The sequence below is a fragment of the Chiloscyllium plagiosum genome, chromosome 4 (genome assembly GCF_004010195.1).
Source record: "Chiloscyllium plagiosum isolate BGI_BamShark_2017 chromosome 4, ASM401019v2, whole genome shotgun sequence".
NCBI classification, from domain to species: domain Eukaryota; kingdom Metazoa; phylum Chordata; class Chondrichthyes; order Orectolobiformes; family Hemiscylliidae; genus Chiloscyllium; species Chiloscyllium plagiosum.
The window spans coordinates 5,082,984-5,099,725 of record NC_057713.1 but is presented as its reverse complement, the minus strand read 5'-3'; the positions used below and the strand labels follow the sequence as shown (position 1 = coordinate 5,099,725).

The 16,742-nt window shown below is 44.2% G+C and overlaps 1 protein-coding gene across 1 annotated transcript in view; it reads left to right on the top strand.

The window, feature by feature from the left end:
• LOC122548761 (cadherin-2-like) overlaps positions 1 to 11,884 on the top strand; it is a 213,236-nt gene extending 201,352 nt beyond the window's left edge. The window contains exon 15 of the mRNA XM_043687528.1: positions 10,483 to 11,884. Coding sequence (XP_043543463.1) covers positions 10,483 to 10,724 — 242 coding nt within the window. The 3' untranslated portion in view covers positions 10,725 to 11,884. The remainder of the gene's footprint in view (positions 1 to 10,482) is intronic.
• The last annotated feature ends 4,858 nt before the right edge of the window (positions 11,885 to 16,742 follow it).

Here is a 16,742-nt window from a genome sequence, read left to right as displayed (position 1 = left end):
CGCTCATCTTCTCCCCCTGCTGCTTAACTCCTCGTCCCCTACCAACTATTCCTCCTCTTCCCCCTCCCCACCCCACGAACCCGCACCCTCATCCCACCATGTGGCTCCCTGTCGAATTTTATTTAAGAATGCTCCTCTGAAGCATATTGGGGGAACATGGTGCAGCAATGAAGGCGCTGCGTAAATGCAGTTTATTGCTCCATCTATAACTGTGGCTGCACGTGTCTGATTAAACCCATTCCTGAGCTGGAGGTGATGACTGTTGTGCTGGAGCTATCCTGTGGCCTCTGGGTCATTAAGGAACTGCCCCGAAACTTGAGTCAGGACCTCAGACGGAGTTTCTAAACTCAGAGGATGATGAGAACATGGAACTCGAGTGACTGTGACAGGTGCATTTCAGGTGGAGATGTCATTTCTAGGAGAGACTAGGACCTGAGGGCACAGCCTCAGAGGGAAGGAACCACCCTCTGGAACTGAGATGAGGAATTTCTTCAGCCAGAGGGTGGTGACTCTGTGGAACTCACTGCCATAGAGGATTGTGGATGCCAAGTCGCTGAGACTGAGATAAGTTCTTGATTAGTGGTGCTGGAAGAGTACAGCAGGTCAGGCAGCATCCAAGGAGCTTTGAAATCGACGTTTCGGGCAAAAGCCCTTCATCAGGACGGATAGAAGGCAGGAGAATGGGGTTCAAAAACATAGCGGCCATGATCGAAAGGTGGAATAGTTCTAATGGGCCGAATGGCCTAATTCTGCTCCCAGGTCTTTTATTCAGATGCTGACTTGAAGGCAGTCGTATGCCTCAGTGTTCACCTCATCGATCTTGCACCATTTTGCCCGCTGGGGATGGGGAGCCTGGCCAGAGGGTGGGGTTAGGCCTGTCTGCATTTGCTGCAGTACCCAGTGGAACCACTGGGGGCAGGTAGAGAAACACACAGGGGAGAATGGATTAGAAGGATATGGTGACTGGGAGTGGACCCACTCTCACAAGCCAGCTGAGCTGAATAGACTTGCCCAGTGCTGGAAATGCAATGAAATGCCTAATCCCAGTTTGTCAGTTACTTACAAGTATGGATTAACATTTCGGTGTGTTAATTTAGCATTAGCAATTGATTGCAAATTGAGCTGTTGCAGTTGGAAAAAGAAATCCCTTTTAAATCGTTTTTGGATTTCACAAAAGACTTGACCTTTTTTCATTAATGAAGATTTCTATGACCGGAGAGAGTTCTTCTAATAAAATACAAGTGAAGATGCTTCTCCAGTGGATGCTTTGTACTTTCTCACCAACTGAGTGATGCTTGGCAAGGGTTTAACGTAGAATAATTAGTCTTGCATGTAACGATTTTTTTATATAAAGACGTTTCATTCATAGAATTTAAAAGATAGTGTGAGCTTGTGTATTGTTATGATCCTGGCTGATGTTTCTGCTGGATATCTTAGATCCCACACTAGATTGTGCCTTGATAGATCGTTTTTTGGGGGTGTTTTTCGTTTTGGTTTTAATGAGTTGTGTCTCATTGAAATACAAGCATGCAATGCTGCAGGTTTGATTTTAATAATAAAACAAGAATTTGTAATGTAAAAGCAATGAATATAGAATAGATTAAACCAAGCTACTTACATCTAACACAAATGTAAAAGATCAAGGGGAAATGTTTAATCCCCGTAAACCAAATAACTCCTTTACATATTCCAAAAAATACTCCTTTCCAGATCCCAAAACATCCCCTTACGGTACTTGTAATAGCGAGAATCTCCTTTTCCATCCCCTCTGTAGTGCTAAATTTAATTAGCTTCAGCTCCCAACCTGAAAAAACCCAATGGTGTTTTATTGGAGCTTAAACTTGCTCAGTTTCAAATAACCCCTTCAGGGATTTGCTCAAGCACTTCTAGTCTATAATTATTGCTAAACTCCATATAATGATGTAGCATATTTTTAATAAATCTAACTTGGCTCTCCCTTACTTGAGCAATTGGTTTACACATGTAGTTTCAGCCAAGTGTCCTACAGATTTGCCCCACAATATTGGATGTTTCCCTTAAACTTAAAAAGTCCAGAACCTTGCATCGGAAAACTGTGTAATTGATTTTGCTCATTAATTCTCCCGAGCTAGACTAAAGTCTATTAGTTCTTGAAGGCTATCTCTCTCAAACTGTTTTAAAAGAAATCATTGTGGCTCCAGCAAAGCAGATGTTTAGATGCAGAAAACCCTTATGCCACTAGTTTGAAATCAAAAATACAAGCTCAAAAATAAATGATCTTAAAATATGTATAAATTGCTGCACGTGACTCCCTTTGGACAACTAACAAATTGAAAAATTAAAATCTGAGTGGCTATTCCAATTTGTCTGCTTGAGCTTCAGAGTTTGATAATAATTTGCCTCTGTGCACTACACTCCTTGCTTATGCAGCAGAGATTGTGTTTATTTGACCTGAATGTGACGCATTGGCTTGTTGTGAGACACCGAGTGGAAAATAGCCAATTTTCCACTTTAATAATTGAAGCAGAATAATTATGACAACACATTTCCAAAGTCCTGCGTACAGAGAGTGTGAAGCATAGAAATTGCCATGGTGCAGTCCTGAAAATATGCTGAAAGGCAGACAATTTATCAGTCAGCATTTGATATTAATTTTAAATCACAGCGTTGAACAAATGGAGTTCTGAGAGTTCCATAATGAACAGCTTCATCAAGAGGGAGCTGGTTCCCACATGTCTGATTCAATGGAACATTCACAGCAATCATGAGAGCATAATGAAAGAAGGGAAAAGAAAGTGAGATACTGTGTCTAAACAACTTTTCTCCTGCTGTAGTTTGTCATCTTTGTACAACCGACAGGAGAAAAGAGCAGCATTTGTACCTCAGGGTGGTTTCCAAATGTTTTGCAATCAACTAAATCTTTTTAAGGTATTGAAAAGTATATTTTACTTTACCCAGTGAGCGATGAACATGTGGAAGCCTCTATTGCAGGACTAGACAGGGTAAAGACAGGCCAGGTGTTCCCGATGACTCAGACGTACAGAATCAGGGGGTCACAGTCTAAGGATACAGGGTGGGCCATTTTGGACTGAGGTGAGGAGAAATGTCTCCACCCAGAGAGTGGGGAGCCTGTGGGATTCTCTGGCACAGAAGGTGGTTGAGGTCAAAACATTGAATGTTTTCGAGAAGGAGTTAGATATAGTTCTTAGGACTAAAGAAATCAAAGGGTCTGGAGGAGAAAGCAGGAACTGGGGCCTGAGTTGGACGATCAGCCATGATCGTAACGACTGCTGGAACAGGCTCAAAGGGCTAAATGGCCTCTTATTTCCTGCAGTCACTGTCGTTAGGAACATTTAAAAGATGTTTGGATAGATAGATGAAGAGGAAAGATTTAGAGAGGTATGGGCCAAACTAGTGGTACTAGTTTAGTTTAGGAAACCTGGTTGGCATGAGCAAGTTAGACCGAAGGGTCTGTTTCCGTACTCTGTGAGTCTGACATCTAAAAATCAACTGGGAAGACTGGGATATCTTTCACTGGAGCGTAGGAGGTGACATTTTAGAGTTTTGTAAAATCAAAAAGGGCGTAGCTAAGGTAAATGAAGCAGGCCTTCTCCCAAGAGTGAGTGATGGAGTTCAAAACTGGTGGGCATATTTTTAAAGTGAGAGGAGAAGGTTTTAAAAAAGACCTGAGGGAGAATGTTTCCACACTCATTCCTGTGTGGAATGAACTGCCAGAGGAAGTGGTGGGTGCAGGTACAACTACAATGCTTAAAAGGCATTTAGATAAGTTCATGAATGGGAAAGGTTTGGGGCAATATGGGCCAGGAGCAGGCAGGTGGGAGTAGTTTAGTTGGAGTGTGTGGTCGGCATGGTCTGGTTGGGCCGAAGGGTCTGTTTCCCTGCTCTGTGGCTCTCGAGCTGGCTGAGTCAGGATCACTGATGTGTCCCCCTTTGGACTTTGTTGTTGCTAATGCAATGTCTCCTTGACTCCTCGCTTTTGTCACGTCATTGTAGGTAAGGTTTTCACTCCTGCTTTGAAGTGTGAGAGCCAGGACTGACTGACTGTCACAGTGGACCAAAAGCTATACAAATCTGCAAGGCCCCATCACCCAATTTTCAGCCCATTGCACCCATGTCGCAGGGCTAGTAATCCAGGGACCCAGGCTAATGTTCTGGGGGCATCAGTTCAAATCCTTCCGTGGCAGGTAGAGAAATTTAACTTCAGTAATAATGGAATTAAAAGCCAGCCATGGAACTGTTGACTGTCAGAAAAAAATATGACTTCAATAGGCAAGTAGCTGGCTTTATAGGATAACATAACTACTGTCAATTGCCACCTGAAATCCATCTGGTTCAGTAAATGTGTATGCAGGAAGGCAATCTGTTGTCGAGCCTGGCCTGGGCGTGACTCCAGATCCCACAGCAATATGGTTGTATCTGAAATGGGCCCTAGTGAGGTGCTCAGTTCAGGAGCAAAGTGAGGCTTTGCTGGCAACACCCACACGCTGTGGAAGGGTGAGAATGTTCTGATGCCTGCAGTTGGGCTCTAACCAGTAATTTGTACCATATACGTGTTGATGAGCCCTGCACAGCTATATTCTTTTCAGTTATTCTCCTTATGAGTAGAGACGTAAGTATTTATTTTTAGGGATAAATGGACAACAGCTGTTTCCAGTGGCTGACGAACCTGGTAGCCAAAGGCAACAGATTTGAGGTTTTCAGGGATGACTGCAAAAGAGTCACGAAACATGGTGAGAACCATTCTGTGTGGAACCGGAAGTGGTTAGGATTAGGGCCACACTGTCTGTGAGAGTGAGAGATACCTTCCAGATGCTGTTCTTTTCATTCTTTCACGAGATGTGGATGTCGCCAGCGAGGCCAAAATCTGTTGCCCTTCCCTAATTGCCCCTGAACTGAGCATCTCGCTCAGCCATATCAGAGGGCAGTTGAGAGGCAACCACATTGCTGTGGGTCTGGAGTCACGTGTAAACCAGACCTGCTAATTTGGCAGATTTCCCTGCTTGCAGTTCCAGAATTTACCAATTAAATTTAAATTCCAAAATGGAGCCAAGGTGGGATTTGAATCTGTGTCACTGGAGTATTAGCAACTGCCTCTGGATTACTAGGCCATGGAAATTGTAGCCTACAAAAGGGAATAGGGTCCATACTTTAAGGAGGAAAGGACTTTGGAATATGTGGAGAAGGACTAACTAAATTAATTTGAAAAGAGCCAGTACAGGTTCTGGGCTGAATGGCCTCTTGCTCTGATTGATTGATTGTTGCCTGCACTGTCACTGATGTTCTTTGTCCATTATCCTGTTTTAGCTTTTTCACCTTTGTATCCTTGACATTAAGAATATCCTGTAGAGTTCAGAGGTTGCTATCTGGTTACTTTTGAACTTGAGAAAGCCAGGGTCCCCGAGCTTTGATCCCATTACCTCTGGGCCTGCCTTCTGCCACTTGTTATTCAGCTGGGACTTCAAATCAATGCCACCGTCTCAGAGCTTTTTGATGATTCTAGTGTTCACTTTGTTGTTCACTATGGAACTGAAACCTCTCCCATTGTTCAGAATGAGTATAGAAAGTCTAGGTGTCCCAAAGCAAAATAAAATATTCCTGTAAATGCTGAAGCAGAATCTAGCCTGTGTCTCAGGTATGTACGCCTTTCTTAGAACCTGCTAATGGGTTTGATTCTATTTTTCTTGTGGCATCAGTTACATTATTCCCCAAGTTCGTACAGATTTTGTTCCTGGGTGGTCTTAGTAAATCTGACCATGCATGGAGTCCTGTGAATGCTGCTGGTCTTCAGATTTTATTGTCACGTGTACCCGAGTGCAGGAATACAGTCAAAAGTGTATAAGGTCGCCATTCTCCAGCATCATCTGAGTATACAAAAGGGAGGATTGAAAACAGAGGCAAAAATAAAAGAAGAGATGTCCAGATCACTCCCCTGCCTCCAGACCCTTTGATCCCTTTAGCCCTCAGAGCTCCTTGAAAACATTCAGTGTTTCGGTCTCAACCACTTCCTGTGGTAGAGAATCCCACAGGCTCCCCACTCTCTGGGTGAAGACATTTCTCCCCATCTCGGTCTGAAATGGCCCACCCCGCATCCTTAGACTGTGACCCCCCCTTCCGCCTCTGGACTCCCCGGAAACATCCTTCCTGTTTTTACCCTGTCTCGTCCGGTTAGAATTTTATAGGTTTTTCCGAGACACCCCCCCCCCCCCACCCTCATTCTTCTAAACCCCAGTGAATATTGTGCTTCGGGTGGCACAATGGGTCAGTGGTTAGCACTGCTGCCTCACAGTGCCAGGGACCCGGGTTCGATTCCAGCCTCGGGCAACTGTCTGTGTGAAGTTTGCACGTTCTCCCTGTGCCTGCGTGGGTTTCCTCCAGGTGCTCCGGTTTCCTCTCTCAGTCCAAAGATGTGCAGGTTAGGCCACACTAAGTAGCCCATAGTGTTAAGTGGTTTGGTCAGGGATAGATGTAGGGTAGGGAAATGGGTCTGGGTGGGTTACTCTTCAGAGGATAGGTGTGGACTCGTTGGGCCAAAGAGCTGTTTCCATACTGTAATCCAATCTAATTAGTTCAGACTATCTTCATACATCAGTCTTGCCATCCCATAAAAGGGATACTAGAACATAGAAGAACATAGAAGAATACAGCGCAGTACAGGCCCTTTGGCCCTCGATGTTGCGCCGATCCAAGCCCACCTAACCTACACTAGCCCACTATCCTCCATATGCCTATCCAATGCCCGTTTAAATGCCCATAAAGAGGGAGAGTCCACCACTGCTACTGGCAGGGCATTCCATGAACTCTCGACTCGCTGAGTAAAGAACCTACCCCTAACATCTGTCCTATACCTACCACCCCTTAATTTAAAGCTATGCCCCCTCGTAATAGCTGACTCCATACATGGAAAAAGGTTCTCATGGTCAACCCTATCTAAACCCTGAGGCACTGGAGAACATTCTGGCCTCATCTTTGTTTAGCACCAAGTGATTGTCCCTCGCAGGGATGCCTCAGAGTACAGTTGGAGACTGAGGGCTAGGCTTAACAGGATGTCCTTAAAGTCAGAAAGATGGATCATAGAATCCCTACAGTGTGGAAACAGGCTATTCAGCCCATCAAATCCACAACGACCCTCCAAAGAGCATCGCAGCCCGACCCAAACCCTATCCGAGTAACCCTGTATTTCACATGGCTAACCCACCTAGCCTGTACATCCCTGGACACTATGGGAATTCCTCATGGCCAATCTACCCTAACCTGCGCATCGTTGGATTGTGGGAGGAAACCGGAGTACTGAAAGGAAACCCAAATAGGGAGAATGTGCCTGAGGATGGAATTGATCCCAGGTCCCTGGTGCTGTGAGGCAGCAGTGCTAACCACTGAGCCAAATGTAGAGAAACTGTTCAGACCTGTTGACAGGAACAAAAACCAGAGTCATCTATACAGGAAGAACAATAATAATCTGTTATCATTGCACCTTTATAATAACCTCTTCATCTTGAACGTTTTAACTTAGTAAAATATCCCAAGGTGCTTCACAGGAGCACGATAAAATAAAATATGACACTGAGGGGAGGGCGATGGAGATAGTGGCGTAGTGATAATGCAGAAACAGATAAATATCCTGAGGTCATGGCTTCAAATCCCATGACAGATTTTAAAATTTGAATTCAATAAAAATTTGCAAGGAGCTGACCAAATGATGAGCAGTTGGCTACTGTTGTGGACAATGCTATGGCTTTCAGAGGTATATGTAGCGCTGGATTTTTTTTTGAAGAGAGGTTTTAAGGCAGAAGTACAGAGCTGTCTATTGAAAGCCCTTAAATATACAGCTTGAGGCACCTTGGGGGGTTTTCCCCCCTAAGGTTGGAACAATAGAAGCAGCCTGAACGGCTGAGGACAGCTCCACCAGAACCAGGATTTTTAGTTTTAGCTTTTCAGGTGCAGTTGCTGGGGGCTTGAAGCTGGGTTTGGAAGCTGCAGTACATCTCTCCCCACTGCTCTCACTCTCTCTGAGATTTCTCTTGGTTTTTCTACCTGGACTAAAGAATTGCCTGTGAGGCTATCTACTTTACTGAATTTGCCTTTGGAAGTGTGTTTTTGGAAGTTACTACACTGGAACAGTTACTGTTTAGTAGTTAAATAATCTATTATCCTGTTAAGTTTTCCAGGTGAGTTAATTATTCCCGTTCCTCCTTCCTTTTGTTTGTATTTTAACCACAGAGTATGAATGAAGTGTGTTTGGCTTCAAGTTTGACCAATCGAATTGCATTTAGAATGCAACTCCTGACACTTGTCTTTAAAATAAGAAAAGGTTGGGGTTTAGGCTATCTTCTTAACATTGAGGAGGTTTGGACTGGTCCATAAACATGGTCAAAGCAGGCAGCTCCCTTCCACCCTTCTCCAGGGTGTTTAGGGATGGGCAATAGGCACTCTCATCCCATGTACAAAAGGGCCATTCGGCCTGCTGACTGCACATTGAACAGTACAACACAATTCAGGCCCTTCGGCCCTCTGTGTTGTGCTGGCCTTTTATCCTACTCTAAGATTGTACTAACCTACATACCTTTCATTGTACTATCATCCATGTGCCTGTCCCAAGAGTCACTGAAATGTCCGCAATGTCTCTGACTCACTGCCACTGCTGGCAGTGCATTCCACACACCTACCTCTGACATCTCCCCATTTATGGGGCAGCACGGTGGCTCAGTGGTTAGCACTGCTGCCTCACAGCACCAGGGTCCCAGGTTTGATTCCAGCCTCGGGCGACTGTCTGTGTGGAGTTTGCACATTCTCCCAGTGTCTGTGTGGGTTTCCTCCCACAGTCCAAAGATGTGCAGGTCAGGTGAATTGGCCATGCTAAATTGCCCTAGTGTTAAGGGCATTAGTCAGAAGGAAATGGGTCTGGATGGGTTACTCTTCGGAGGGTCGGTGTGAACTGGTTGGGCCAAAGGGCCTGTTTCCACACTGTAGGGAATCTAATCAAAATAACCTTCCTCCAACCACCTTTCAAAATTATGCCCCCTCGTAATAGACATTTCAGCCATGGGAAAACATCTCTGGCTATTCACTCTATCTATTCCTTTCAACATCTTGTACACCTCTATCAAGTCACCTCTCATCCTTCTTCACTCCAATGAGAAAAGCCCTAGCTCCCTCAACCTTTCTTCATAAGATATGCCCTCCAGTCCGGGCAGCATCCTCTCTAAAGCTTGATTCTCTGAGGGTTGTTCCACTTGGCTGATTTTCCTGCCCCATCCCTTCAAATATTTATCCACTTTCCTTTTTGAAAATTATTGCTGAATCTGAAATCACTCCCTGACCACTCAACCTGATTTAAAAAAAAGTAAAATGTATTCCCACGTCGCCTCACGTGCTAGTGAGATGTTTTGTTGCATTGTGTTCTGTCTGCCACGTGCCTGTTTTCCCCACCAGTCTGTCTACATTCTCCTGAGATACGGAGTGTGACACCATCAGTGTAGAGTCCCCATGAGAACTTGACGTTGTTGTTCCTTTAGACCTTGGGTGAGCAAATCTGAACGGTGTTCTGTCAGCTTTGGAATGTTACCTTGTGTCAATGAACCAAAGTCGTTTAACAGTAGCAAAGATAGAAAGATGCAAAACGGAATCGTGTTTGCTCCCAGTGAGGACTTCAAAAGACTTTTGATGTTATACCTAACCCACTACATCGTCATGGAAAGAGATCACAACTTGAAGGGTATCATCTTAACATGTTCAGAGCGTTTGGTCTGGTCCATAAACACTACTGATTGCCATAAAAACCCATCTGGGTCACTGATGTCCTCTGGGGAGTGAAATCTGCCATCCTAATGTTGTGAAACTTGAAAGGGTTCAGAAAAGATTTACAAGGATGTTGCCAGGGTTGGAGGGTTTGAACTACAGGGAGAAGCTGAACAGGCTGGGGCTGTTTTCCTTGGAGCGTCAAAGGCTGAGGGGTGACCTTGTAGAGGTTTATAAAATAATCAGGGGCATGGATAGGGTAAGTAGACACAGTCTTTACCCTGGGGTCAGGGAGTTCAGAACTAGAGGGCATAGGTTTAGGGTGAGAGGGGAAAAATATAAAAGAGACCTAAGGGGCAACTTTTTCACGCAGAGGGTGGTACGTGTATGGAATGAGCTGCCAGAGGATGTGGTGGAGGCTGGTACAATTGCCACATTTAAAAGGCATCTGGATGGGTATATGAATAGGAGGGATTTAGAGGGATATAGGCCAAGTGCTGTCAAATGGGACTAGGTTAATTTAGGATATCTGATCGGCATGGACGAGTTGGACCAAAGGATCTGTATCTGTGTGCTGTACATTTCTGAGAGTCACTGACTATGTGCGAGGGAGTGTTGGCCACTGAGCTGTTGTACATAAATTGTGAAAATATCAAAAGCCTGCAGGGAACAGTGCCACTGAAGTTGCACTTAAAATTTGCTCACCCACCATTTCAATATTAAACAGCAGCTTTTCGTAATTGTTTCCATTTTGTTTACGAAAATCTTACAAATTTCAGGGGCTGAAGGCCGCAGACAACGATCCCACAGCACCCCCTTACGACTCACTGTTGGTGTTCGACTACGAGGGCAGCGGCTCCACGGCAGGATCTTTGAGTTCGCTCAACTCCACAAGTTCTGGCGGAGACCAGGACTACGACTATCTGAATGACTGGGGCCCGAGGTTTAAGAAGCTGGCAGATATGTACGGTGGTGGCAGTGACTGCTAGGAACTCTCTTCTTTCCAGCGCAAGTGGGAATGTTTGCAGACTTTTTAAGAACTTCTGACCGATTTATTTCCAGCAACACACACACACACACATACACACACATGAAAAAAAGAGCTAGGCTTTTACATGTTAGTCAACTGGTTAAAACGCACGTTCAGTACAGGCTGCAAACTACTTGCGTGAGTGAAGTTATCGGTAAACTGACACTGTTTTAAAGGAAATATTGATAAGAGCTCTGTTACACTTGAATCTCAAAGTACAGAAGCACTGGGATTTTGTGCCTTTTTGTACACTTTTTTGATCTCCAGAATCATTAGATTTATGTTACACGCTTTAAAAGTACCTGTGACATTTTTGAAGTGATAATCCTCTTTTCTTGATCCTCTCCAACGGCAACACAGTGGAGGGGCTTAGGGGAAACTCAGTTAGACGATGATGAGCTATTCTCTGCTTTTAGTTTAAATAAGATGCTAAAGACACCAAATCTCCTGGGTTTTTTTTAAACATCGCCTTTTGTTTCAGCGGAGAAAGTGAGCAGATTTCAGACCACGGATTTTGAAAAGCACTGCAGTACATTTGAAACAGGCTGAGACTTACAGAAGGTGGTCCTGATGTTCGTCACAGTGCTGTGAAACTTCCATTTTCTCAAGCCACAAAAGAAAATGAGAGTTGAAGTTCAGCCTCGAGCTGAAAAATGGTATTAATTTTTTTTTCTTTAAAATCTGTTGTACAAAAAGAAAGTGTACATAATGTTCAGAGACTTATTCGACAGACCAGTTCCAAATCATGTTGTCAGAAAAACAAACTTTGGGCAATTCAGATTTTTCTTTTTTGCATGTTTTTACCATTTTGTTTTCACGAAGGGAATTGGTGTTGACGAAGAAATGCTTTTGGAGCAAGTGGTGTTGACCAGTTTGAAAATTTAGATAGACCATGACAACTATTTTTCTTTTCTAATTCTTAACTAGCACAAATGTTTTACATGGTTTGTACCAAATACCAGGAGGGGTGGGAGAGATGCTGGTAGCACATTCATTAAGGAAGAGCTTTTGAACCAGGAGAGAATTGTGACGATGGCTTTTGGCTATTTTATTGTGTACCAGAATCAAAACATTACACCTCTGGCCCGGATATAAATTAAAGGCTACTTTTGGAATTTTTTGCTGGGGTCTGACTTCATTTTATCAGCATGTTGCAGGAAATGTCTGTCTATGATTAACTGCGTCATTTGCCTTCATGGAAATCAAGGATCTCTCAGATTTACAGCAGAGGTGAAGGCCCGTCATATCCACACTGGATAACAAGTCGCTATCCAGCTTCATCTCACTGGGGAAGACATGATGTGGAGGTGCTGGTGTTGGACTGGGGTGGGCAAAGTTAGGAGTCTAGGTTAGAGTGGCGCTGGAAAAGCACAGCAGGTCAGGCAGCATCCGAGGACCAGGAAAATCGACGTTTCGGACATAAGCCCTTCATCAGGACTGACAAAGTCAGAAGTCATATGACACCCAGGTAATAGTCCAACAGGTTTATTTGAAATCACAAGCTTTCAGAGCACTGCCCGTTCAGGTGAACCTGTTGGACAATAACTTGGTGTAATGTGATTTCTCACCGAGGAAGAGTCATCCCAGGTCCAAAATGTTAAAACTGATTCTGTCTCCACAGATGCTGCCAGATCTGCTGAGTTTCTCCACTTTTCTCTGTGTTTGTTTCAGGTTTCCAGCGTCTGCAATATTTTGCTTCTAATCCCACTATCGCTCTGTACTCCTTATAGCCACTGGCACCTCAGGTGGATATCCCATGTATTTGGTAAAGGGGTTTCTACCTCCAGCACCACCCAGATCACTACCACCTTCCGGCTGAAAGATTCCCCTTGATCCCTCATGCCCATGTGTCTGAAATCTTATATCTCCTTGTTACAGAACCCCATCCTAAGGGAGGAGATTCTTTCCTCTCTTGTGGATGTACCCGTCTCTCTCAAATCTCCCCTGTTCGAAAGAAAACAGCCCCGGCCCATCCAGTCATAGAGTTATACAGCACGGAAACAGACCCTTCGGTCCAACTCTTCCATGCACACGAGATATCCCAAATTAATCTAGTCCCATTTGCCGGCACTTGGCTGGTCAGTTCTACTCGCTAGAAATCTCCCCTCTAACAAGGTCCCCAAACAGTCAAATTATATGGGTGACATCTTAATTAACGAGGGAATATGTATCTGTTGGAGAGATGCCAACAGTGTGGGTTCAATTCCCGCACCAGCTGAGGTGTCCTTGAGCATTCTTCTCCTTAACCCCTCCCCTCACCTGAGGCATGGAGACCCTCAGGTTAAACCACCTGAGTCACCTCTCTCCAATGAGAGAGCAGCCCAGTAAGTACGGCTACTTACTCCTCTGTCTGTGTGCATGCTCCTCAGGAGGGCAACATTCCAACAGATCCCACTTTATTTCAAATTGTGGCCACGATTTCCACTTGTACGAGGAAGGGAGAGCTGGACAAACATGTGGCAGCCATGTGGCTGGTTTGCTTGTTGTGTAACGATGGGAACGCAGTGCTGCAAAGCCTGCATCAAAAATGGATCCAAACCTCAATCGGGATTCGGAAAACAACAACACAGAAGAGGGGAAAGACTGCTTTCCTTTTCAGGGATAATCTACTATGTTAATTGACAGTGTGGAAAATAAAGTGCTTGACATGCTTTTCAATTAAAAAATGTAAATTCACTGGAATGATGCAGGCGTTTTTTTTTTGCTAATAAGCCTTTGGCAATCAGGGGGGATGTACATATTAAGTCGAGTTGAAAAATGCAAATAGGGGCATCAATCTAACTTTTGAAAATGCAGATGCTGGAAGTTTTGAATTGGTACACTTTAACTGGTGATTCAAGCACTGTGATTTAATGCATTAAGTGTTATTCTGGGATGTGGGGATGGTTTGCTTTTCGTTAGCCTTTGAAGAGATTATAGCAGCTGCCTTCCTGACCCACTGTAGTCGGTGTGGACCCAACAGAGGGGGGAGCCCATTCCTTGCAGTTTAATATCATTCCTTTATTTCCCTTTCCATGTTCCTGGGTCCCAAAGAAAATAATAAACCAGTAAGTACTGGGTCAGAAAACAAACATGTGGGTAGTGTGTTATTGAAAGCTCTAACAGTTCACTCATTTACATAGAAATATTATATTCACAGGCACATCAGTGTCTGGGCTGACATTAAACTTCTGTTACCAATGGTAGCATGTTTCCACAAGTGTGTCATGCTTTAAGTGGCCAGTGTTAAGATGAAGTCTACATGTTAGGATGTAGTGAGGATATACACTTATCTCTTAGAGTCCTAGAGATGTATAGCCTGGAAACAGACCCTTCAGTCCAACCCGTCCATGCCGACCAGATCTTTCAACCCAATCTAGTCCCACCTGCCAGCACCCAGCCCATATCCCCCCCAACTCCTTCTATTTAAATACCCATCCAAGTGCCTTTTAAATATTGCAATTGTACCAGCCTCCGCCACTTCCTCTTAATATATACCGAGACACTAACTGGCAAAAGTGGGTACTGCAGATGCTGGAGGTTAGAGTCAAGATTAGAGTGGTGCTGGAAAAGCACAGCAGGTCAGGCAGCATCCGAGGAGCAGGAAAATCGCCATAAGACCATTCCTGATAAAGGGCTTTTACCCGAAACATCGATTTTCCTGCTGCTCGGATGCTGTCTGGCCTGCTGTGCTTTTCCAGCACCACTCTAATCTTGATCAATTTAACCCCCTACTCATTTAAATCTCTTGGTCATATAATTTACAGTCTAATAGACAAGGGAAGAGACAATACAACCTATTGCCTCTGTCTTTGTCCTTTGTGATGAACAATCTCATGAGTCTCCCATGCCCCTACAATTTAATTCCACCCCCCGCAGATATTTATCCAATGACTTTGTGAACCAGATGCATTTTTTGCAACAAGTGATGATAACATTACTGAGACTAGTTCTTAATTCCAGATTTATTAATTGAACTTAATTTTTAAACCTTTCTGCTATGGTGTGATTCGAAACCCCCTGTCTCTGGTGTGTTAGTAGCCCAGTGATGACACCACTCTGCTGCCACCTTTATCTAAAAAGTACTCAAATGCCATGGTGATAAATAACAGTATGGTTTACTATGCTTTGGATAATAACAATTAGTGACATTAGCTGTTGAGCAATGTTATATAACTTACAATTCAGAGAAAAGAAACATCACACAGGAACGCAACAGGGACCCTGTGGTAAGCAATGCTGCCTCACAGTACCAGGGACCTGGGTTTGATTCCACTCTTGGGTAACTGTGTGGAGTTTGCACATTCTCCCCATGTCTGTGTGTGTGTTTCATCCGGGTGCACTGGTTTCCTCCCATAGTTCAAAGATGTGCAGGTCAGGTGAGTTGGCAATGCTAAATTGTCCAAGTATGTGCAGGCTGGGTGGGTTAGCCATGGGAAATGGGTTGGGGTAGGGGATGGGATCCTCTTCAGAGGGTCAGTGTGGACTAGATGGTCTGAATGGCCTCTTTCCACACTAGGGATTCTATGATTTTTATTTCACTTGAACTGAAAACAATTGAGTGGTTTAAAACTGATTCTTTGCAAAGTCTTCATTTTATAAAAGCTGCCATTATAATTGTGTGTGCTAATCCCACTCCTTCATTAACCTACAGGATGCTCCTTATCAGAAGAGGGCAGGTCTTGAATTGCCTAATTAAGTTGCTTTCCTCCCTGCCGTGCAGCTCAAATAAAACTTTACTTCTAAAATACTGTTCAGATGAAAACTCTGGGAAATTGCCCTCTGTTTTAAAAAGAAATGTCATGTATGAAATGCAGTGCTGTTAGGAGAGCTGGAGTGTCGGCTGTCTGTCCTGACAACTGGATGGTTGAATTGAACAGCATATTCCTTCAGTGGTTCCTAACAGTTCTTATTCCTCCAGTCCATGCTTACAAAACCCAAGAGAGAGCATTGCTTTGTTGATGTGGTTCAGTCAAACAGCACTTGCAGATAAATTCTGAGTGTGCTAATGACAACAGCATCAAGTCCATTTCAGATACATTGCCGAGCTTATAATGGTTATACATTCGGAAATGGTATGCATTCAGGCGCAGGGTTGAAAAATGTGATGCTGGAAAAACATAGCAGGCCAGGCAGCATCCGAGGAGCAGGAAAATCGACGTTTCGGGCATAAGCCCTTCTTCAGGAATGCAGGGACCTTTTGGAAATGTAGAAAACAGGCGTAGACCATTTGGCCCTTCAAGCCTGCTCCACCATTCCATATGATCATGGCTGACCATCCAACTCAGTCCCCGTTCCTGCTTTCTCCCTATACCCTTTCATCCTGTAGCCCCAGAAATTGTGTCCAACTCCTTAACATTATTCAATGTTCTGGCCTCAACCACATTCTGTGGCGGAGAATTCCACAAAATCCCCACTCTCTGGGTGAAGACATCTCTCCTCATCTCAGCCCAAAATGCCCCACCCTGTATCCTTAGACTGTGACCTCCTGGTCACTGGGAACATCCTTCCTGTCTTTACCCTGTCTAGTTAGAATTCTAAAGGTTTCTCTTAGAACCCTCCCCAGCCCCCTCTTCTTGAGATCCCAGAAATCAGTCATGTTCTACAGAAATGATCCCGAGGAAGAAAGTGAACTAAACTCTGTCTTAAAGGGAGGGGTTTTATTTTGAAACTGTCCTCCATTCCTAGACTCTTCTACAAAGGAGAACATCCTCTCAGTGTTCACCATATTCAACACTCAGAAACCGATGTGCTTCAATACGATGCAATCTCCGGCCCCCCACCCCCCCCATCCCCACGCATATTTTTTAAAAATGGATAGACACAGACCCAAGTATTTTTCTTTAAATAAGAATTGGTAAGGAAATTAATTTTAGATTCTCAAGTTGAGAAAAGCCAAAGGAAATGATGTGTGAGATGAAATTGTATGTGTAATTCTGTCAGTGTGTACCATCCTCTGGAGGAGAGAATGGAGTAGACGATGCCTGTGTTTGCTGGA